Genomic DNA, 25,795 nt, shown 5'->3' with positions numbered 1-25,795 from the left:
TACATCAGCAATATGTATATACAGATGTCTTACATCAGTAATATGTATATACGGATGTCTTACATCAGCAATATGTATATACGGATGTCTTACATCAGCAATATGTATATACGGATGTCTTACATCAGCAATATGTATATACGGACGTCTTACATCAGCAATATGTATATACGGATGTCTTACATCAGCAATATGTATATACAGATGTCTTACATCAGCAGTATGTATATACGGATGTCTTACATCAGTAATATGTATATACGGATGTCTTACATCAGCAATATGTATATACAGGTGTCGTACATCAGCAATATGTATATACGAATGTCTTACATCAGCAATATGTATATACGGATGTCTTACATCAGTAATATGTATATACGGATGTCTTACATCAGCAATATGTATATACGGATGTCTTACATCAGCAATATGTATATACGGATGTCTTACATCAGCAATATGTATATACAGCTGTCTTACATCAGCAATATGTATATACGGATGTCTTACATCAGCAATATGTATATACGGATGTCTTACATCAGTAATATGTATATACGGGTGTCGTACATCAGCAATATGTATATACAGATGTCTTGCATCAGCAATATGTATATACAGATGTCTTACATCAGCAATATGTATATACGGATGTCTTACATCAGCAATATGTATATACGGATGTCTTACATCAGCAATATGTATATACAGGTGTCGTACATCAGCAATATGTATATACGGATGTCTTACATCAGCAATATGTGTATACGGATGTCTTACATCAGCAATATGTATATACATGTGTCTTATATTAGCCATATACATATACATCAGCAAACTTGTGTTCTAGTTTCTATATTTCCTACATTGTACCTATCTAGTCGACACAATGCATCATTGTGCAGAAGATGGTAAAATGGCTTCATTTATTATTAAACACATGTAGCAAAATTCATCTGATCAAAATTGAATAAAAACACGAGATCATTTTGTATACAAGATTTTAATATGTTTTACCAATGTTTATAAAAGGTTTGTATCCTGCCACGATTGACGTGATTGTAAAACAAATTTCCAACATCATATCATAATGACAAAATTAATTAAAAAAATAAAATAAATGATTATGTGTATCACCATCAATGCTATTGTAGAAGCATCAGCACAATTCATAAGTTAAATCTAATTAACAACGAACTCATGGATAGATTGTCAAATGTATATTGTCCTTCAGTTTCTGGCTAATAAATAAGTTTTGGAAATCAGTAAAACTTTGTGATTAATGCATTTGTTTTTATCGGTTCTTATAAGAATACGCGTCACACAATACAAGCGACAGGGTAGAATAATTACGGCTGCATTAGTTGGTAAATATAACAACATTTTTCATTGGTCAGTCCTTTAATAATATGATCAGGTTCAGTGGCACTAATTTCTACATAAACTTAATCTGAATAAGCTCAGTAATCTTCGCCAGGAATTGGAAAATCACCCCGAAAACCCCGACTGTAATCGCTATTGTATATCCTTGTTTAATACATCATGTGCATTTCACAGACCATAACAGCGTTTATTAGGTGCAACTCAAAGGAGATGACGTATTGTTCGCCGGAAGCTTCTTTTCTAAAGTATGAATTTGATCCAGAACATTCTTTTATTGAGCTTGTACAAAATAACTTTTTTGACACGATTCTTTTTTTGTTTGGCGTACTTTAGCGTGTAACTGTGTTTTCCGCCCATTTCCAATGACATTTTCCTTTTTTGTACTGTATCACCCCATCGAAATCATTTGAGTGTCCTTGGATTAGAATGATATAAACAGTTACATAAACTAATTTTCTAAACTTAGCTAACTCTATAAATAAAGTTATGTGCAAAGTGAAAGAGTAAACACTGTAGGTGAAGGCAGACAAATAGCATGTCTTCAAAATATAAGAAACTTTATTTTCTTTGGAAAATTGGAATAAATTGTTGGTGAAAGAAACTTTGACATCTTTTTCTGAGAACAAAATATACTTCCTTTGACTAGACTACATTCTCTATAAACCTAGATACAAATATGGCAAGTAGCAAGGTCAATGCCACTGATCGCCGGTGTTCTGCATCCAACTGTTGTGTTCAAAATGGCAGAACTTTGAGAATTTGTCACTAAATGTTCCATTTCAGAATTGTTTTCTACACAAGGACGTTTAAAACACTGACCCGTCATTATATAAGTAACTCGTTGAAGTGAGAGAAATATCAAAAACATAGTTATCAGGCATTTTTCAATTAACCAGCTCTAGGTTAGCTGCCAGTTATAGAGGAGTATGACAACATCCTGAAACGCTTTAAATTAGATCCTCCAAATACGCCAAGGAAAAACACTCACTTTTTGTCATGAAAACTAAATTAAAAACAAAATAAAAGCAGCCAAAAGTATACTTGGATATTGTTTAATCTAGACTTAAACTATATTATTTGATTGTTAGGCGGAGGTAATTAAAATGTTCTGATTATTTTCGTAAAACATTCTTGTTTCTTTGAGCATGTAAATAAATATAAATCTGATACCGAAAGAGATACAAATTACTTTCTAATATATAGAAGCCGCCAGTACAGCTTGCTGGACAACTGCAGATGTCTGCACGTGATGCAACATAGGTACATGTCAGTAATCTACTACATCGGGGAAGGAAAACAATTAACAATTATGTTACTGAACAAACGGCGTGCTGTAAAATCTGGGAGCTCTTAAGGAATTATCTGACTAATATCCAAGCCGACTTGGATAAAGCGTACAAGTGTAATTTTCTGTTATATTCTCCAATTTCGAGGTAATTGCATTCTTTTAAAATGGTGACGAATCCATGGAAATTACTTACGTTTTGGAAAACCGTTTTATGTTGTGGAGAGGGCAACTGATTAGGATGATGTGGAATGTATTTCTATTATCACGGTCATTAATTAGCCACTTTTTTCTAATCTTCCATTTTTTTCTGCTCGTGTCAATGTATGAACAGAATACCAAATAGGGAATATAAAATGACATTTAAAGATTGGGTAATCAAGCTGGTGTAAAAGGCACGTGGGAAGTACTTTGAAGAAGTGCATTGGTGCACTGTTCACTAATAAAGACATTTGTTGTAGAGTGACCTGATATTCTGAAATTTAAATAATTCTCGTAATGTGTTGTTAACCGTCAACAGCTGAATGGCTCTTTTGTCAAAGAGATAAGAATGCGTTGGAAAATACTCAACTATGTTAACCATGGTATATCACAAGAAGTGTTGGGCAAAGACAATTTAGCAACGTTCTACCTAGCATATACAAATGTGCCCACTTTTCTGCAAGTCACACTTTCTGCTCTATATGTTTCTGAAATACCATCCCAGGCTTCTGAAGATGTTCAAATGACAACTACAGATCCAGCCTGTATTACTCGATTAATTTTCTCTGCATAGGCACAACATCCACTGCAAGCACCCACACAGAGTATAATGGAAATGTATGATAAATTCCTTTACAATCTCTATATGCCATGTATATAACTACATCTTCCATTTTCGTTCCAGGTACACAATCCCCAGTGCTAGACATCACTATAAACTGCTACACTGCAGACATCGTAGAGATATGACTTAAAAATTATTAAAGCTACGTTAAAAATCCAAATCACAAACTCACACTCACACTCACACACAAACACAAACATACACACACATTCTTCCTCTCCCTATCTATTCAAAAAAAAAAAAAAAGAACGTTGCCGATCAAAAACATGTGCCTTTACAACGATCAGACTTGTTTTGAATAAACCTAACGAGTGATCACAATTTCATAACAAAACTAAAAAAATATTCCTAAACCATTCAGCAGATATATACCATATTACCAACTGGAAACCGATAAACATTTTATCTTAACATAATCCCTAGATCTACATCTCACATCTTGCTTTTCGAGAAACACATCAATGTTTTGGTGAGGAGTGAGGTAGGGGAGTGGTTGGTTGGTTGGTAGTGGGCATTTGAACGACTTTGATAATGTATAGCTAGTGTGTCGTAAACCTTGCATTCTATCCAAAGATGTTTCTATACCATTCTTGAATACGACACCACAGGCCACACGGTGGTGTTTGTTTAGAAGTAATTGGGATTCGAATGGTGGTTGAAGTCTTTATAGTGGATGGGATTCGAGTGGTGGTAGAAGTCTTTACAGTTGTTGGAATTCGAATGGTGGTTGAAGTCTTTATAGTTGATGGGATTCTAATGGTGGTTGAAGTCTTTATAGTTGATGGGATTCTAAAAGTGGTTGAAGTCGTTACAGTTGTTCCTGTCGACGTTCTCGCTGTAGTATTTAAACTATTTGTTGTTGGCTGGTCTATTTTTCTAGTTGAAACACGAGTTGTTGTTGTGGATAGTTTCTTTGTTGTCGTAGATGATGAAAGAGTACTGGCCGTCGTTGAAATCATTATTATCGTTTCGTTCTTTCTTGTACTGGCTGTTGAGGGTGTTTTATTAATCGTCGTCAACATTCTACTGCTAGATACTCCTTGCATGGTTGTTGCATTTGTTTGGAAGCTCGTAGTTCTGCCGGTGGAGATGTTGGTAGGTTTTGATGTAGTTGTTGTGGGTTGTTGTACACATTCACCTCTATAACACCACTGCAAATACAAGGTTCATATCTATTGGAGAGTTCATAATTCACATGTGAGGCTCGAACTAATACAGGTTTATGGGCTTAACTTTAAGATATGCAGAGAAGGGGCGCCAGCAGAATTTTTTTTTGGAAGGGTTAACATGTAGTGGTACGCTATTATGTTTCATTGATGTAGGCCAAAACATGTTTAGAGGTGAAGGGGGGGGGGGCAAGTGCCCTTATCTACTAGCGCCATTCATTTTAATGTTCTCACAATAAAATGAAAACCATTTGTTTCTGTTTAGAGGGATATGCCTTTCGTTTGTATATGGTCATTTACACTTTTTGTCTTTCATTTAGGTTTAATTACTTGACGTTTTTGTATTTTTTGTCACTAATATTATTTGTTTAAAAAATTATTTTGGCGAGTTTGGGTAATGTCCTTAATATCCCAAACACTTCTTGAAGCAAGGATTTTAGCATAGCTCTTCAAAGATATGACACATACATTTTTTGGCATTCCTCTGTAATAACAACAGATTTGAAAAATAAACATTGGTAAGAAGACTGAAAGAGCACTAATACATATATGATATTTGCAAAACTGTGATGATTTCCTATTTAGCTTTACATCAAATTAAGAAAATCATAGGCTTTTAGATTGTGTTAAGATATAAAAACCGTCAAATAGCTTTTAAATATATCCTCAAAGATACTGGAACATGTATTTATGAATACAAATTGCGTAAAGCATATCCTTCTACACCAGATATGCGCCTGCAAAACAAATTGAAAGGTTTTGTGCTTGATTATGGGCAGAACGTTTATACCATCAGATTACTTTTGGATGACAAGTAATCATATATGTATTGTATGAGAAACGTCATTTCAAAAGATGGACAGTTTTGTTTGGATATGTTCTACACTCTATTATTAATGCATACACAAAATGCACACAATAAAATACTTTTTGACAAAATTAGCTCAGATATTAGCAACAGCAAACATTTTTTCTTAGATACCAACCTTTCCTTCTGCACATGCCGTGCCAGACATGACATGAACAGAGTAGCATGAACCACGTGTGTCGTTGGGGTCTCGACAATACATATCTGCCCAGCAGATAGACTCGCTCAGCGCCTATACAATAAGCACAAAAATATAGCTTATCAGGATGGTCACCGAATGGTACTTTTATGATTATGCAGCTAATGTCATCAAAGAAAAAATATCAGAGATCCCTTCTAATCAAGATGGTCACCAAATGGTACTTTTACAATTATGCAGCCAAATTTCTTCAGAGAAAAAATATTAGATCCCTACTAATCAAGAGGGTCACAGAATGGTAGATTTATAATTCTGCTGCCAAATGTCATCACAGAGGCAATATTAGAGATCCTTACCAACCGACTTGATTTTATTTATAATTACATCGACACAGAACAAAATATACTGATCACTCACTGCCATGTTAAACTCCAGGTAAAACATATTGTAGGAAAAAGTACCATATGAAAAGACCCACAATTATAGACTGATGACATTTCTCCCATCCCCTCAAATATCAGTAAAATATAATAAATTCATATGATATGCCGCATGTTATATTTATCTTATTTGTAAACAACGTCCGTTCTGCTAACTTTGTATTTAAAAACCTAGTTGCATATGTGCACCAGCCTCATAAATTCTATCATGAATCGCTTATGGGCCCCATAATAATAAATTCCATCATTACACTTTGAGACTATACCAGCAATTTCCCCAAACTTTACACACTGTGTTCAGTGACATAATTAAAATATCACAAACATATTTTTAAGTTGCATAAACGAGAAGTTACTAACTTAAATATGGTTCTTCAATTTGAAATTCTTATGAAATATTAAGATCTTGAAATCCAAAGCTAACTTGCATGTATACGTTGTCGTCATGTTTGTGATTGTCTTACCCCACACATGTAAGAACCTTCTCCATAGGCCAACCGGCATTGTGTGTTTACATCATACACTTTCCCCGGCTGCTCTAAATTCGTGATACGATTATACTGTGTCTCAGAATAGGAATGATTCTGCGTACACCGAATCCTGCAGGAATAATAATAATAATAATAGTAATAATAGCATAAACACACCGAAAATAATGACCGGTTTGGCGTCATACTTGTCAATTATCACCTTTCTTTCTTGCATAAGCCGCCTCGTTTATCTTGGATTGATTGCCTTGTTCTATCAACCAGTCGCATATTACAAATACATATATATATATATATATATATATATATATATATATATATATATATATATATATATATATATATATATATATATATATATATATACTATGAAAGAGAAATATATATATATATATATATATATATATATATATATATATATATATATACTATGAAAGAGAAATGCTGATTACGTATAGTTTATTTCGCCGTAGATTTTATTTCCCAACTGATGGTTTAGTCTGATAGAAAATGGCTGTTGTTCTTAATGAAGATCTTAAAACTTTTTAGATTTTAGTTTTATCTTTTGTTTGATAATTTTAGTTTGTCAGTCGATCAAATCAAACATTCCATTTCCTTTTTCTCTTTCTCGTCTTTGTCTGCGTGCCGCTGTTGTTCTGTAGTTCGCAGAACCAACAATGTGCACTGTATGTGCATCCCTGTCGGATATGCTTGCATGTCAGCAATGTCTGCATTATCATTTTAGCATGTTTGCACATCAACAATGTCTTAGTTGTCCTTTTAGTACGCCTGCATATCAAGAATATCTGCCAGCCATTGATCATTCTTGAGACTAACATATACTTCTTGTATGGAAATCTTTTTACAGCTAGCTAGTGTAATGTGTAGGTCGATTGTCCAGTTAACAATTCTTTCTACGTATTTGATATGTTTTGGTCGTAAAACTGACTGGTAGGTGTGTAAGCATCCGTACATCGATGATTGTAGTAAAGATGCCGTAAATACTGTTCTTTGCAGCATGTCAAGACCTCGGTTCTGTTATCGAGTCTACGCTGTCTCCGACTTAACCACTCATACATTTTGTTGTTGAGTTTAATTATAGTGCCGTGCGCACAATTGTGCATGTGCCACTAATACATAAAGAAACTATATTACGTTTGACAAACTGTCTCTATATATAATCAACAAGCAAACAGGACAATGACCAACAAGAAAGTTTACTTTATTAGTTTGCCACGTTTGTTCAGTCCTTTTGAACGTCTGAATGATTTCGGATTTGTTATTAGTGTTGCCATTCATATGATTTGTTTGATTTCATCATACTGAGACACCTCCAGTTTGTCATCCATTAATTTTATCCCTGGTTGTGTACAATCACTGTTGACTATCGCTGAAAAAATTATGAGATATTCTAGTTGTACAGTAAATAGTTTCAGTAGAGCATGTCTCTTTTTCAACGTTTCGTCGTGTTCACGCAAAGAACAAGCCAAAATGACCAGTCGTTTTCAATGAGATGTCGAAATTACGTTTAGAAACTGGTAGTACAGATTCCTAACATAAGGAGGTAACCAAAATTAGAACCTATATAGAACATATGCCATTATGCCATAAGAATGTTTACAAAGGTTTGATTATAATTGGGCTCAGCGGTTTTGGAGAAAATGTCACAAATTTATTAAATGTAAACGGACAGACTACAAGTGACAGATGGAGGGTCATGCCATAAGCTTACACTGTCATTGGCCAGTTGAAATATAAACTAAAGGCAGTTATAGGTGTGTGTGTGTGTGTGTGTGATTTAGATTTTTAACGTAGCTTTAACACTGTTTCAGTCATATCGCTAATAGGTCTGCAGTGAAACAGTCTATGTTGATATCTAGCACTGGGGCATCATGCCGCAGACATGTAGCAGGATGTCCCCCCACCCAGTCACATTATCCTGACACCAGGCCGACCAGTCCTAACATTAACCTCTTAATGCTGAGCGAGGCAGATGTTAGCACCATTTTTTAAAGTCTCTGGTATGATTCGGCCGGGGATCGAACCCACGACCTCCCGCTTCCGAGGCAGACGCTCTAACCACTAGGTCTCAATTATACGTAACATCAGGGATATTCTATGCTGGATGAGTGAGTAGTACAAAAGAGCAATGTCAGCAATAATAATTATAATTATCAAAATGGGACAACAATCAGTCAACATTTTCTGCCTTATACAAAATTCGAAATGACCATTTGCACCGATACTGCTGAACAACGACGTTACTACACATCATTTTAGAAGACCGGTCAGAGTTTTTATAGCAATAATAGTAACATAGTCAAGAGAATACTGCTAATTTACCCATTTAGGAACTTTTCCAGACTTCTAAATAATGCTAACTTACTCATTTAGGGCCTTTTCCAGACCTTCTAAATAATGCTAACTAACCCATTTAGAGCCTTTTCCAGACCTTCGAAATACTGATAACTTACCCATTTAGGACCTTTTCCAGACCTTCTAAATACTGCTAACTTACCCATTTAGGGCCTTTTCCAGACCTTCTAAATATTGCTAACTAACCCATTTAGGGCTTTTCCCAGACCTTCTAAATACTGCTAACCTGCCCATTTAAGGCTTTTTCCAGACCTTCTAAATACTGCTAACTAACCCATTTAGGGCTTTTCCCAGACCTTCTAAATACTGCTAACCTGCCCATTTAGGGCTTTTTCCAGACCTTCTAAATACTGTTAACTTACCCATTTAAGGCTTTTTCCAGACCTTCTAAATACTGATAACTTCCCCATTTAGGGCCTTTTCCAGACCTTCTAAATACTGCTAACTTACCTATTTAAGACTTTTCCCAGACCTTCTAAATAATGCTAACTTACCCATTTAGGGCTTTTTCCAGACCTTCGAAATGCTGCTAACTTACCCATTTAGGACCTTTTCCAGACCTTCTAAATACTGCTAACTTATCCATTTAGGGTCTCTTCCAGACCTTCTAAATACTTTTAACTTTTACCCATTTAGGGCTTTTTCCAGACCTTCTAAATACTGCTAACTTACCGATTTAGGGCCTTTTCCAGACCTTCTAAATACTGCTAACTTACCCATTTAGGGCTTTTCCCAGACTTTCTAAATAATGCTAACTTACCCATTTAGGGCCTTTTCCAGACCTTCTAAATACTGCTAACCTGCCCATTTAGGGCCTCTTCCAGACCTTCTAAATACTGCTAACTTACCCATTTAGGGCCTTTTCCAGACCTTCTACAGAGCATCTTGAGAATCTCCAAGGATTGGGGGCCTTAATAGATGTCATATCTCTAACGTCTCTCACCGATGTCATAATGTATTGAGTTTCTTTCGAGCAATCAGCCTTGGAGAACATGTCGTCATGTGGTAAACCAAGGCTGTAAATAGAAATATCCAATAAACCTGATAGCCAGTTTTTCAAGCTGTGGAAACATGTAAGATATTTTACGGTCTTAGGCTGAGACAGCCAACGTAAATCCCGTCAAATTTTATAATTCCCCACGATTAAAGTGGCCAACAGTTGTTGAACTTCTTTACATTTTGCAGAAAAAGGTGAAATAAATGAATAAACGCTACGAGAAAATTATTTCATTATGTTCAGTATACAAAAAAGCTTTCCGTATCTACAATTCTTAATAAAAACTTTTCCCTATTTTCATCCTCGATTAGTTTTATGTGTGGGGTGGGGGTATTTGTAACGTCTACAAGACTCTACATCATTGAAAATAAAAACGCTAAATGGTATTGCAAAATATTTAATAATATACTACGTCAATTTTACATCGCCGTGCAGTCGGTTAATAGAGAAGAAATTATGTTATATTTCTACCATCTATTTTATCAGTGTACGTGAGAGAGAGAGAGAGAGAGAGAGACTGACCTGTGTCCTAGTTCATGTGCGGCAACAGAGGAAGCGTCTCCTGCCGTCTTGTCCTCTATGAGCGACACAGAGTTTGTCTGGCTGAGACATACAAGACTCACAAAATTCTGCGCATTGGTCAGAGCAATGCCTAAAAGAAAAAAGTGTGTATTCATTCAAACAATAGAGAGCTGTTTGAATCTCATAAGCCTTTATATGTGTGTCAATATATTATAATGAAATATTTCAAAAGATGGAACACAGCAGTTCTTTAGCTTTGTCCTAGCCTTATAATTTTTCATTAGGTAAAAGAAACAAAGAAAAAGGTCATAAATTATACAAATTTTCGTCCAGTTATTATTGTAAGCATTGTTTTATTTACACTTGGGGGAGAAAAAGATATTGCAATTAAATTTCACTATGATCCAGTTCTGACAAAATATCAACTACTCCCATGGTCCTTCACATATTGTCCAAATACAAATTACTATCAAGGAAATGAGGTACAAGATTAAAAGCTAGCGTGATTTTAATAACGCGCCTATTCATTCAGGCATTTCATTTAAAATATTCGGAATAACAAAGCATAGTGATAAATGGTCAAAATGCATAGGGACAGAGGTTTTTGCCAGTAAACGTTTTCTACATTACAAAAGAGGATAATGCAAAATATTGCTTTGATACAATTCATCTTTCTACAACAAAATGGCGGATTTTTACCTGGATTAATGGTTTTGATAATATTAACCATGGTTTGATGTTACAAATTCGCAGCAAAAAATATTGGCTGTTCACATTATCAGAAAGTTTACGGTCTAATGCAAAATAGAATCCATTCTCAGAGTCTTTACAATTGCTATATTTCCTTTCATTTCAAAGTGTCTATCTTAGTGGCAGAGTTCACATTCAAGCGGTGGGATGAAACATATGACCTCAAAAAAGAACTACCAAATTTTTCAAGTCTGGGGTAATAAAAATCCTTCCGCCAATGTATACTTCAACACGTTTCAGCAAACATATATATATATATATATATATATATATATATATATATATATATATATATATATATATATATATATATATTGATTATCTCTGTAATTCGAAAACATTGGAAGTGACGTAACCAAAGCTTACCTGTGTTTCCTGAATAAAACAAGCCTGTTGTATCGTAAAAGCCGAGATCACCCCTGAAGAAACAAGTTAAATAGATTGGCAAATGTATGTAATGCATTTATTTGGCATACTCTTAATTGACTTAGTTCAGGTATATAAGGGTTTCCTTCACTCTGGTTGTGTCAAAATGCCATGCTCTCCTTTGCATTTAAGTTACTAAGTCTGACAGAACACTTAAATCAAGTGAATCAACGAACTGAACTTGTAATTTAAGAATACATGATTCTCTCTCAGTGAAATACAATCCAGTCTGACTAGTACATCCGTAGTAAGTTGTGAGCACATTTCCTCTGCAACATGTGATCAGTTTGTAATATTAAGCTAACTAAAACGTGAAAAGTGTTGAATTTAACAGCAACTAAGAAGAGTAATTGGAAAATACAAACGTTTAGTTCCATGCAAGTCTCGTCATTGTTTAACGCCCCTCTGTATTACTCATTTCTAATTATGTGTGGGGTCAAAGGATAATTTTGAATAACATCAAAATAAAATTTGCAAACACATGTTTCAGCCTTACATAAAACCAAATAAAATATTGTTAGGAAACTCGAAATCTTTACAAAGACTAGCTATTAAAAGAGAACTATATTTTTTGCCTGTATTAGTCGCGTGGATAGTGTGTGATAAGTATCGATGTTAACAAGAACGTTTTCCTGGTCATTTTTTTTTGTGTGTGTGGACGCATGACTTTTAAGTATCCCTTTCAACAACGGATTAATTTGAGAAATTATTTTCAGGTCCTGCACGTCTAGCATAAACCTGTCGTTCTGTTTTTCTCGTCTTTCTGCATTCACGAAGGAATTCGTGTTAGAACAGCAAGTCATGGCGGATGAAGAACGTCCCCAAAATGTTCTGTGTTATGAATCGAGTGTTCTAATGTACCCACCCACCAATTTCCCAACCGGCAGTAATCACTTTTAGAGTTCATGGCGCTCTGCTAAATGAAATGAAGTCTGGGAATGACTGGCATAATTTTGATTCAATGGCCGTACCGTTTTCATTAACCCGGGTTGTTGTTTCGTTTTATCATCGCTTAATTCGTTGTAAAAATGGTCAGTTGCTTTTTCGCGTCAATTTATTTTAGTTCCACTCACACCTCTCGACCTGACTGTAACTGGCCAGTTTCAAACCAGGCAGACAGACAGACATACCTTGTAAAAGCCATTATGTGGTCGTAGTTGGTCAGCTGCTGCCGGTTTTGTACTGTCCAGTTTCTGAAGGAATACATCGCCTTCTCTGCCTCTACCTGCAGCACCGACTGCACGATCCTTGAATTTCCGCGAATCCAACTGGACGTCTGCAGATAATAATAATAATAATAATAATAGTAATAATGAGATAGAACAGCATTGATACCTGTTTTAGCTGTTACACGGGTGGTGAAAGTTATAGTGGTGTTGATAATAATGTTATAGCAACGATGATGTTAATGCTAGAAGATGGCATAAGAAATCTCGCTCTTTCACACTTCACATATGTATATTTCAGCTCTGTATTTAATTATGTCATTTCCAGCTTTGTAGAGATTGTGTTAAACAAAGTGAAAAGATATACTCACAAGGTCAATGAGGATTCTGAGCGGTACAACATTGACGGATATAGTAGAGCTCTGTTCCTTCACACTCTGATATCTCAGGTCCATCTGATATGGAGAGAGAGGGAGAGAGAATCGGTTATTTCAAAAAAAAATATCACTGTTGTTATTTCAAATAGAAAAAAATAAAGCTAGATTTAAACAAAATATTTTGCTTTTATTCTGGACAGCGTAAGCTACTTAAGTGTTACGTCCGTCGAATGACGAGCTTGTTTTGTCAGGTATATTCCAGTAAAGTAAAGGATGACACTGTTTGTAAATTTTAACTACTTGTAATGATAACTGACCTTGAATAGTTGAACATATTTAAAACTTTACGATTGGATTAAATTTTTCACGTTTAAAAATAAAATTGCATTACATCAGATCACATAAGATAACGTAACTGATTCCGCAAGTGTAATCTTCGTCGTTAACTATTCGGTCTCAACACGTGATACCGGCTGATAAAAAGCGAATTGAACAGCTTAAAAGCTGATTGGTTGACAAATTACGTGCGACAATTGAATTCTTATGGATATATTACTTACAAAAGTAAGGATTACATTACACATTAAGTTTTATTTGAGCAGTTTAATGAGGCGTATAATCTTCAGAAATCTAATTATAACGCTGAAAACGTAAATAAACGTATAAACTGGTATATAGCTTAAATACCTAAATAATCATTATTCTTGTTTATTTAATTTTCCTTGTTCAGTATCTCATACACTGATTTATAATCGTTTATATTTAAGTTCTGCTTTTACAGTTTTAGAAATGTAGTCAAGGTTCTATTATGTTATATATTTTCACTGTATCTGCAATATTCGAAAGTATTGCATCAGGACATTGCATAATTTATATTGTTATGTATATTTAATTTATATTGTTATGTATATTTAATTTAATTATTTGTCGGTTAGTTTAATCTTATATCCCATTACATGCTATTGTAATGTGATATTGTTTACTGGCTTGATTTTTTCAGAATTAAGTTCAGTTCTGTTTGACTTGATTGATTCTTTTTAAATATTTATTTCATTTATGTAAATTACCTAATAATAGAAACATTGCTGACCTTAAAATGAGTGACAGTTTTGGTAAACAATTTTTTAAAACTATTTTTAAAAATTCTTTATCTGAGTATGAATCATTTAGTTGAGTCAATGTCATACCTGGATTACGTGACTTGATGCACATGCTAATTCGAACAAACTTCTATTTTTTTTCCAGAAGGATTAACTCTTGACCCCCATCCGGGAATCTGTTTTGCGTTTTAGTTAGTCTTATAACTGACGTTATGATAAGAATTTTATCAGTCGTGCCTTAAAACTTAAGACGTCAAGTTGTTTTGTGTTGTTTTGTTTTCTTCAAATTATTGAATTCAAGCGACTGTTTTTCTTGGAAATACAAAAGTGCTCTAAATTAATTCTTGGACAAGGACATTTACTGGAATTTATATGAAATTCAAACACTGGAATAATATTTTCAGTGATTCAACAAGAGACTGTTGACACATCAGTACAACGCTGACTATGGCATACGTCATCACCTTCCATCTTGATTTTCATGGGGATTTGATCTGTGATTCACTTAGAACTTTTCATTGATAGGACTTGTATTTTTTAATTCTTGGATTATTTTTGGATTTAATTCGTAAAAATGAAAGTTCTTTATTCTCATTTTTCACTTTGTAGTCTAGGGAAATAACTTATTTGTTAAATTTTACAAAGCTTGTTGTCTTCACTCTTTTCTGTTACCTTTCTTAAGAGCATAAACTCGTAACTATATTCTTAATTATGGCATGAAGACATTGCATTGTTTTTATTGTTAAATATTGCATCCAGACATTTGTTTTGTATATTTAATTTGTATTGTTTGTTAGTTTCCTCTAGTTTGTTTTTATTTCATTATATGGTATCGTAATGTAACATTGTATGTTGGAGTTAACCTTACCCAAAATCAAGTTATTTTCTACTTGACCTGAATAAAAAAAATTTAAATTCTGTAAACAACTAATAGGTAGCTAAAATATTATGTGTATGAATTTAATATCAGGATCATCATTACTAGAAGTAAACATGTTTATTTGTGCCAGGATCTTAGGTAGTTGGAATTCCCCTTCAATTTACTTTGCGAACCTGACATAGTTCAACTTGTATATTATAATTTTAGTAACAAACTTTCTAATAATAACTAAAATTTTATTTTGCAAACATTAAGAACTTTCTAGAAGGTTAGTTTCCATTAAGTATTTGTCTTTTTTTAATAGAAAATGTTAATTGTGACCCGAGTTCAAATGGAAGAATATATACTCTTGTTATTGGAAAGATTATTCGTTCGTGCTTTAAGATGTAGCTGAATCAATTAGTATTATTGTTGTGTCAAGTACATCATTTGGGCTGGTATTTATTTCTTCAAATAATTTAATTCAAGTGAATTTTCTCTAGAAATACACAGTGCTCATAAAAATAGTATCCCTGGACAGAGACATTCTTTGGGATTAATAGTGAATTCAAATCTAGAATTATATTACTGTGTTTAAAAAAAAAAAAAAAAAACAACGGTTGGTTCAATAACATCATACGAGCCGATGCAGGCACATCGTCGGCCATAATTTGGACTTCCACTAAAGTTTATTCAGAACGTTTATATTTAGGACTCGTGTCTGTAATTCTATAACTATTTTGAAATTTAATTCGCAATGCCGTAAGCTCTTTCATTTTATTTTCACTTTGTGTTCCAGAGAAATAAATTTTCTCTTGAATTATACAAAGCTTGTTGCTTTTCACTATTTTCTGTTTCTCTTAAGAATATATATTCGGAATATATTGCCTGGTTTATATTCTTAACCATTACAACGGTACATTGCGTGGTTTCTATTTGTCTCAATCAGGCGAATTAATTTATTGTTGACTTTTCATGTTTGTCTTCTAAGTTTCTTCTTTCCTCAGGTTTTATTATTATTTCAAAGTCACGTGTAATACATAATACAATCTTGCTCAACTGCACCACTTATATCTATCATACTCTCCAAACATCATGTTTGATATCTCAAATTGACCTATGGGACTTTTAAAACAATGAGTTTTATCGGTTGTTTGAAACATTTGCAAGAATTGTTCGAAGCAATCCAGTGTAAAGTCCTATTTTCTAATCGTAATTACTTAAGGATCAAAATTTCAAGCTGCGCGTCAAAATATATTAGAAAACAATAATGATTCAAGACAAGCGAGAACACTGCAGTGGGAGCGGTTCGATTCTTAAGTACTGTATTGAGTTTAAACAGTCATTATCCAAATGCGACGATCAATCTACGTTTAGTTTTGTCTTCATCTGGTATTGCAAGAAATTCAAGAAAACCTGGGACACGGAACTTTATTTTGCACTGCTCTCTGCCTCGATCACCAGCCATCGATCTACTCGAATAAGGACAGCTGCCGTTATACTAGCACTGCAACAAAATCCATTGCCTTTAAATTATATTGTCACAGCTCTGACACAACCCTTTTAATTTAATACATCGTTTGACTTCGCTCAACCATCACACACTGCTTCGAAAAAATTTCAAAAAAATGAATAATTACTTACATTGTTAGCAACCAGTTCGTAATATTGTTCGATAGCGTCCCTTGCCACGTTATCATTCCCAGCAGATATAGATAGCCAGCTTAAAAGAAAAGAAAAAAAAAACAGACGATTTAAGTAAAGAAAACTACACTCACCGTGTTAAAAATGTATATTTTCATATTTGTGATTAATCAAAAAAAGTTTAATGTTAAATCTACTAGTTGGAACCATATTGCTTGCAGAATCGGTGTTCAGTGTCTGTAGACCATACAATGCATTACCATCACTGATAATGCAGGTAATCTCTTAAATAGCTGCTCTAAACTTAACTAAGTGTATAATTGTCTATGAACGTCCATATAATAACTCTGCTCCATGATACTTTCGCACTTATATATACATGTTACTCTAGATCTGGATCTCTATCTCGACCTCAACTTAAGGACACATGATGTGTACAACTCGGTACAGTGTTATCACATGATGTGTACAACTCGCTAAAGTGTTATTACATGATGTGTACAACTCGGGATAGTTTTATCATCACATAATGTGTACAAATCGGTACAGTGTTAGCAAATGAAGTGTACAAATCGGTACAGTGTTATCACAAAATGTGTACAACTCGGGACAGTGTTATCATCACATAATGTGCACAACTCGGTACATTTTTATCGTCATATAATGTGTACAACTCAGTACAGTGTTATCATCGCATAATGTGTACAACTCAGTACAGTGTTATTATCACATAATGTGCACAACTCGGTACATTGTTATCGTCACATAATGTGTACAACTCGGTACAGTGTTATCATCACATAATGGGTACAACTCGGTACATTGTTATCGTCACATAATGTGTACAACTCGGTACAGTGTTATCACATAATGTATAAAACTCGGTACAGTGTTATCACATAATGTGTACAACTCCGGACAGTGTTATCATTACATAATGTGTACAACTCGGTACAGTGTTATCATCTTATAATGTGTACAACTCGGTACATTGTTATCATCGAAAACATGAAAAGTATGGATCATTTAGGTAGACTTTTCAAGATTTACTCCGAAAGGGTGAAAATATCTAATTATACACCACATAATCTAGAAATTCTGGCATAAAAATATATAATTTACTTATGTGTTAACTTTTAAGAGATTGATAAATCTTTTCATCAAAATTCTCTTTAGTCCATCATGCTCGTGTGCTTTAATGCTATTAGTACATTAGAACAAAACTAGTGAACGTTGTAACCATGGAAAACCAAATTATGCAGCAAACGTTCAAAACATAGTGCTCATTTTATAAGTTCAACACAAAGCATGCGTTTTTTTAAAGTTAAAAATAGGGTTAGCCTTTTTAAGTTTAACTCAAGGTGGGCGTTTTTTTTTTTAAAGTTCAGCACATAGTGGGAGCTCAATTTCATGGAATATAATGTTAATAGGAATTCAAATTATAGAAAGTATGTGACTGAAAAAGTAGATATTTTCAACAAGTAAGAATAAACATAGAGGCGACAGACAGATTAAGTGGACAAGCAGAATTATATTTTATTACTAATGCGTTATGTGTGATGCATATACATCAGCAGAATTAAGGTCTGCTTCCGGTACCCCATCTCATGTCTTCAAAAGTATTTACCTGTCACAATTACGATCTAATTCAAATCAATCCTTGTTTCTTTAGCGCAAACTGGAAACATTAAGTCTTCAAAGACGAGTGCAATGTTGAAGCAATGCTAGTTTTAGTTCACCGAGCAACTTAATAGGTATGATAACGTGTATGATTGTGACGAGGATGCTCGCGCAGTTAAAAATAAACTTAGGTACATCAGTACTGTAAAGGATGAAGCATTTACATATACATACGGAATCAATGTAATAATGAAAATATTCAAACAATGATAACTCATTTCACCAGGTCAATGAATAATACAAAAAAAGAAAGAAATAATATTGTAAAATAATGTCTGATTTATATCATAATTTCAAAATTAAGGAATGTAATCAGATTTTGAAATAAAGAAACAGTTTTAATCGAAATAGTTTATATGCTTATTAAACATTTATACTCATATTTAGGAATTATTTGTATCGTTATTGCAACAGTAATGACAAAAACTACAATACTACTACTACTACTACTACTAATAATAATAATAATAATAATAACAACAACAACAACAAATAATAATAATAATAATAATAATGTTCATACATCCTATATATGTCAATCAAATAGCTGGTACTGAACGCGAACAAAGATTATAATGTTAGGGGCTATCTGGGGATATCCAAGTTACTATGTTTTGTGCAATTTTATCTCTGTTGTGCTTTCTTTCGTAAAATCAGTAAGGGGCTAAAAACAGATGGGAGGATAAGCACTTTAAAACTTTCACAGACAAGAGGCGGGTTGCGACTCGTACTGGACCGGAAGCAGACTATACATGCATTGAATATATAAACCACGATCAGCTGTCGGGCGAGCCAGATTCAATCTGATCATACCCCCTAGTATTCACACAAGGCTATGTATAGTGTAGTAGAAAGACATGATCTGGTAATGTAATTTGTCAAAAATACATCACAACACAGGTCTTTGAAATTCTATCATTGTGGCAAGAATGTCAAAATATGTGATAAAAAAAAGTCGCATTCTGATACATATATTGATACTGGGAATTGTGTCAAACTGAATTTCCTCAAGATGAATTCATAAATGATTTCTGGATTAACTACAGTCGTTACAGTCATTATACCATTGAGGATGGATGATAAGCATTCATTCTTTTAGGCAAAGTATTATTTGCAAAAAAATTAAATGGCATCAAAGAAATTGAAGATTTATATTGCACCTCCGCTCACCTAGGTAATTAGTTGCCTACTTGCTTTATTATAGGTATATCTGTATAAAAAAAAAAATCTCAGATGATTTGAATTTCTTACTACAATGACAGAATTTCAAAGACCTGAACTCAGAGTGACAAGTCATACATAGAAGTTAAAAAGAAAAGCCATTTCCGCAGTAGAAAGAGTTACCTCTATCGTTTGATTATTATGCTTTTACCGTCTATTTCAAAGATAGAGAGTGATACACATAAGGAGGTGGGAAGAAAATACTTTTCTTTTCAAAGGTTTCCATGCATTTGTGAAGCAAAACATTAAATACTTAACAAGCCCGATCATCTATCTTCACTTTCAGAGAGCTATCGGTCAAAATCTAGCGTGAACTTTTCGCCAAATCATCTTTTCTAATCAGCTCCCAACCGTTCTCTGAGTTTTCAGTATTTTTTAAAATCTTGCACTTGTAATTAAAACCCGAGACTTAAGCCAGATTTGCCAGTTCATGTCACATTGTTCAGTGCATATGTGGTACTTGTACAACCATTTGTTTATAATTGTAAAAGTACAACATTTTCGAGATCATGCGTGCATCATTTATAAATGCCAACAATACACTGGCAATTTTAATTTTTCTTCTTATATGATTTATGCACATCGTGCTTTGTCTTAGAAATGGACACTAATAACTAAATAATAAAACACATTTCAAGACAGGGGTAAATCGGTCAATTTACCACGGCTGCATCTCATGCTAAAGGTGATATACTTAAAAGAGAACTTTGCTTACTATTCTTAGGGGTCCCGGACGGCTGAATGGTCTAAGGCGCTTCTCTTTATAGATCGCCGACCTTTCACCTCTCTGTGTGTGGGTTCGAATCTCAGATTCGGCCACGTGGGTATTTGAGAAAGCTTGGCAGTAGCTTCCAGTGGGTAGGTGGTTGTTTCCGGGATTGTTCAAGGTTCTTGCAACACCAGATCTACTATCCGCCATGTATAGCATGTCATGTGCTGAAAAATGGAGTTAGACCCCAAATAACAACAAGAACAACTTACTAATCATAGATGGTATAATCGATGACCATTTCCACCTCCACTACGTGCCGGATTCGGGCCTGGCGCTTCTCCCTGGTCTGCTCTTTTGTCGCTTCTTGTCTCCCCACCACACTGTCCGTGTCTATAAATACATGGTTGTCATCATTTAGGTCAACCAACTGCCGCTTCAGATACAAACTTACATATGGTGAAAGTACTGAACAACGATAAAGGCCGTAAACCTTAGTGAATATTAATACTTAACCATCTTTGATTGTGTGCAAACCGAGGTGCCCGCAAAATTGTTTTCACGGAGAGGGAGATGGGCAAACATGTAGTGCTCAGATATTAAGTTTTACGAATGTACACCAAAACATGTTTAGAGGTAAAATCGGGAATGAAGGCACTTGCAACCCCTTGCCCCTATGTGCGGACGCCCATGCAAGCAAAGCTAACTTTTGGTAGGGAAAGGGTTGCGTGCGCACGTGTGTTTGTGTATTGCATAGCAATATAATGAAATATGTCAGAAGGAGAAATATGATATCGAAACTGTGGCGGTACTACTTTGTGAATATCTTTCTCCCATTTAGGAAATATATTTGCCCTTATGTGTGTTATTCATACCTGTAATTTTATAGTTAGGTCTATTTAAGATTTTTTCTTCTGCTTCTTTTCATTCTCTCCCTCTCTTCACGAGAGGATGAACAGATCTTAAAGTGTGTCATCTATAGACACTCTAGTGTATATTTATACAATCAATCAGTGCCATCATGACAGCAAAATGGTGACTTCATGTATTACCTATTAATAATAGTTTACACGAATTATGGAAACAGTCATTGACTGAATGTACATGCCCATTTGCTATGTGTTACCCATACATTACTGTATATCTATCTGCAGCAGTCTCCGACAACCGATAAACATTTCTGAGGAAACAAACTCGTAATTAAATATAATCAACTTTCTAAAGTAGGTCTTTTAAGTCGCATCACATTCTTGTTTGAAAATGATGGATATATTGGGCGTTGATTGAGTTTGACTGCAAGCGGGATTAAGTGACAACTGAAAATTGAATGTAGGTCTGTTGTCGGTCTAGCCTGCAAACTTACTAAGGACACACAAGAATTCACGTTCGAATCTTTAAATAAATAAAACAAAGAACGAGAATCCCTACAAGTAAACTCAGAAATCTGTAAAATTTGCTGTTTATTTCTGAAGTTTCTCAGATACAATCGCTCTGTGATGGTTCTACATAACCCAGCCTCTTAACAGTATCAATGCACACATGAAATGTGTTAGAAACATATTTTTAAATCTCTTCATTTTCGTTCAAATACGATCATTATTATGAGAAAATACAGCTATATTTGTAGGGCATCGTAAAATTTAAAATTTGTAAAATTTAGGAACCTCTTTTCTTCGGTGTAATAATGCAGATGCACATAGGACATACATGCAAATCAACGCTTTTTACTTTTAGAAAATATATTAAAAAAAATAAAATCTACAGTTTTATTCCAAGGCCGGATTAGGTCAAATGATGTTTGTTTGTTTTTTTTAAATAAAAAAGCCCTGACTCTGCTTGAATGAGCGCCAGATCAAAAGTACATATGTCTATTTAATGGGAGTGTGCATAATACCCAATAAAACTGCGCAAAAATAAACGGTGGTCAATTTTCAAGTAGCACGTGACTGTATCAATCGAATATCTTTATCCTCTATCTGAGAAGATCTTGTGTTCGAAAACAGCATGAAAATTCGAAACGAAATATTATATTGGAATAAATAATATTGATTGATATAGAACGGTTTGCCGAAAATTAAAATCGTAATACAATTTCCCAATTTTCGATAACACGCCCAGGATGAAACGCTGACAAGTCACATTTAATGAAGGAGAACAAAAGCGGATCTGACTGACATCATAAGAATGTGTAATGAAGTTTAGAATTACAAGATAAGGCATTTACCTGTGATATTAATTTTAATACGGGTAGCATCTCCAGTGAAATTCTGCCACTGATTGACCTGTTTGATCTTGTGCGGAACTGAAGAGAGCAGCTTGCCTTTCAGCACCCCATCCGTGCCTTCCACGACATAATGTTTTGCGCCAATACTGACGTGTCCGTGCTGTAAATAAAACCGGTGAAAACTACCTTACAGACAACAAGTCTTTAACCATAAATAACAGACTGAAAAGTCTGAAAAATGCAAAGGGCACTTATATTTTGTGTTAGCTTGTCGTTACTATGGATTAAGAATTATGAGAGAGAGAGAGAGAGAGAGAGAGATTGTCTTACCAACTGGCAGGGCGTCTTCATATCCGGACATCTAACCAAAACTGAGGCTGCTCTGTCGTCCTCCAATAGCTGATAAAAGGCATAATCCTAGTGGAAACAAATATTAAATACATTACTTTTGATAAAAACTGAAACGATTAAATATTCCAAACAGAATACAGAATACTTTTTTCGCAAACATTGGAATGGGAAATAAGTGTTCGACTATTCTTATATTTTCCAGGCGAGTAGCGAAACCTATAACGAACCACATTCAGCAGTCAGCCGTGCGGACTATCACAAAAATTTATTTTTAAACTTTGCAGCTTTAAAGAAGGTGATAAGGGAACAACTTCGAATCTGCAAATTGAATAGAACATCCACTCACAGGGTAACAATACTGAGTCAGAATCCTAACAATGGCGACAGTCAGATTAGAAATTAAAAACTGACGAATGAAATGGCTAAGTTTTTGCACATATTTTTTTAATATATTATTTATGCTTTTTGTTGTTAAGATCGGTGTTGAGTGCGGTGCGATGTGGTTTACAAAGAAACTGAAGGGAAAGATAGTTCCTAATGACCGTGATATGGCACAGTGGTCATATGAATATCGACTCAACCTTTATGTAACGTAACCCAACATTAATTGCGTATTTTCTTCACATTAATCGAGTCACTGATTGTTTATGAGACAATTTTGCGTTCCATTCAATTTGTAAGAACATGCGATTTGAGTAATTGGACAATTTCGCGCTCCATTCAAGTTTGTAAGAACATGCGATTTGAGTAATTCTGATTTGGAATAAAATCACTTGCTAGAGAATATTTCTGAGATAATCCCTGGATTTAACTGAATAATGAATCGAGAATTACAGCCTAGATTTACCTGCAGTCCGTCATCAGCACTAAACAATTGATTTTGTTAAGTTTGAAGATAAACGGAAATATCACCTGCATTCATTTTATTATTAATTTCAATCCCTTTCAATGGAAAATGTCAACGAGCCCTAAAATGTCATTTAGATTTTGACGACCGAGTCCAAGTTGTTTTCAATGCGACTTGACGGTATGTGGATTTGCGTTTGTGGGGTGTCAATAAATACCAACATAAACCTCACGCCAAAAAATATAACCGTTATATCTCTATTAATATCGAAAAATGTTTTAGTTCATTCTGAATACATGCAACAAATATTCTAAAAAGACAAAAAGAAGTTGTTCGTTTCAGCTCTTCTTTTCACTGTTCTGGGCAGGACCGTCATAAGGGGCGGGCGATACGGACGACCGCTCTGGGCGCCAATACTGGGCTGAGAACTTTTCGCGGAGTTTGCGTTACTATTATCTTCTGAGTTAAGGGAGCGTTCAGGGTGCCGTTTCGTCTAGCGCAAATTTGCGACCACCATTACTGTGGAAGCAGAAATGTAAAACAAGATGGAAGTACCTCTAAACAACATTTAAGAAATTCTAAGAATACACAATTCTATAAATAAAATTATCCACATAAAATGTACATCTGTACAGTTCGAACTGTTTTCATATTTGGGACACGTAATAGAAGGACTCGAAACTAATTGCTGGAGAGTATTTGAATGAAAACTAATTTTTACCTTAATCGTCGAGTTGCTCTCTAATTGAGATGTTATAAACTTATCGCGTACCTCTCCTTAAGATATTGACAACATTATTTACCCAAAGTCGACATGCTAACAGGTTCTCAAACTTACCCTCTCTTTTGTATTATCCAGCACTGGTGTAAACTTGCCATCTGTCACTAAAACCATGGGTACTTGATGTCCCAACAGCCTGTTTTTCTTCAAGTGCCATGTATACTGTTGACCGTCAATGTCAAAACTAAAACTCATGGTTTCTTGAAACAGGTCGCCATCTGTTGTGCCAGAATCACTTCTTCTTGTCCGACCTTGGTGATGGTTAACGTAGACTGTAACAGCTAAAGCAGAGAAAAACTCAGTGGTTTCCGAAACCTAATTGACTTTTATTTGTATTTATAATAACGAACTATCCGTCACTTATATAATACAACAGGCAGTACAAAATAATAATTGCTAAACAGAATCGCACTACATGTCATTTTCACCACCTATCACAACAATCCATCTAACACTATCAGTACTAATGAAGAACACCTCAAATCATCTAATGTAGGTATTACATAGTAGATTATTAGTTATTTACAATTACAATATCTGGCGAATATAACATTTATTTTAAACTAATGTAAACAAGTATAAAATGTATATTTATGGAGAAATAAAAAAGCATGTTATTTCAAAAGACAAGGGGACGCCTAGTTCCCGGATATAAATAAGGTTTAAAAATAGTATACCAGTTAATATTTACTGTGTCACTGTGCATTAAGAATTTGATTAATTCTTGCTCTTCTATTATATATAATTTTAAATTAAAACACACTCGATGTCAAGAATACAGCAATTAGATAATAGATTCCTACCCTCATCGTCATGATGAATTTCAGGAAATAATTTTAGTGCTGTGCCACAATAGACAACAGCTAGAAAAGTAATAATTTCCTTCATATTGTGGAACTATCTGAATATACACAAGAAATATAACGGCTGTATATTTGAAGTCTCCTTATATATTAGATAGCCAACCCCACAATTTCTTAACCGGATGATTACGAATAATGTACTTATTTACTAGAATCATTTTTTTCCTAAAATTGACTTATGAACTCTAAGTGCTTCCTTGTACCCAGCAAATTTTTGTGTCGCATGAGCTAATGAAATAGTTTTATTAAGTGCGTGTATGACATATACCTAACAGAATTTAAATCGTGACCACTGAACGATGAC

General features: G+C 34.4%; 1 protein-coding gene across 1 annotated transcript; it reads right to left on the bottom strand.

Annotated features, from left to right (window-relative positions):
• Positions 1 to 990: 990 nt before the first annotated feature.
• Positions 991 to 25,526, bottom strand: LOC149784368 (disintegrin and metalloproteinase domain-containing protein 8-like). Its single transcript, XM_089932425.1, has 14 exons — positions 25,432 to 25,526; positions 24,686 to 24,909; positions 22,980 to 23,066; positions 22,650 to 22,809; positions 20,698 to 20,818; positions 16,816 to 16,894; positions 13,207 to 13,290; positions 12,800 to 12,945; positions 11,610 to 11,662; positions 10,494 to 10,623; positions 9,823 to 9,990; positions 6,575 to 6,710; positions 5,650 to 5,763; positions 991 to 4,648 (listed from the first exon to the last, which is right to left on the bottom strand). The coding sequence occupies exons 1-14, from the start codon at positions 25,514 to 25,516 to the stop codon at positions 4,061 to 4,063; spliced, it is 2,175 nt and encodes a 724-aa protein (XP_089788551.1). The 5' UTR covers positions 25,517 to 25,526; the 3' UTR covers positions 991 to 4,060.
• Positions 25,527 to 25,795: the final 269 nt, after the last annotated feature.

This window comes from Sinohyriopsis cumingii, chromosome 14, assembly GCF_028554795.1.
Source record: "Sinohyriopsis cumingii isolate HCF-2022 chromosome 14, ASM2855479v2, whole genome shotgun sequence".
Lineage (NCBI taxonomy): Eukaryota > Metazoa > Mollusca > Bivalvia > Unionida > Unionidae > Sinohyriopsis > Sinohyriopsis cumingii.
Note: the sequence above shows the minus strand (reverse complement) of the source record. Positions and strands in the feature narration are given on the sequence as shown.

Coding starts and splice junctions, on each gene's coding strand:
- LOC149784368 (XM_089932425.1), bottom strand. CDS start 25,516: ATGAAGGAAATTATTACTTTTCTAGCTGTTGTCTATTGTGGCACAGCA. Junction 11,663..12,799: donor CACATAATGGCTTTTACAAG/GTATGTCTGTCT, acceptor TTGTTTCTTCAG/GGGTGATCTCGGCTTTTACG. Junction 6,711..9,822: donor CTGGAAAAGGCCCTAAATGG/GTAAGTTAGCAG, acceptor TTATTCCTGCAG/GATTCGGTGTACGCAGAATC.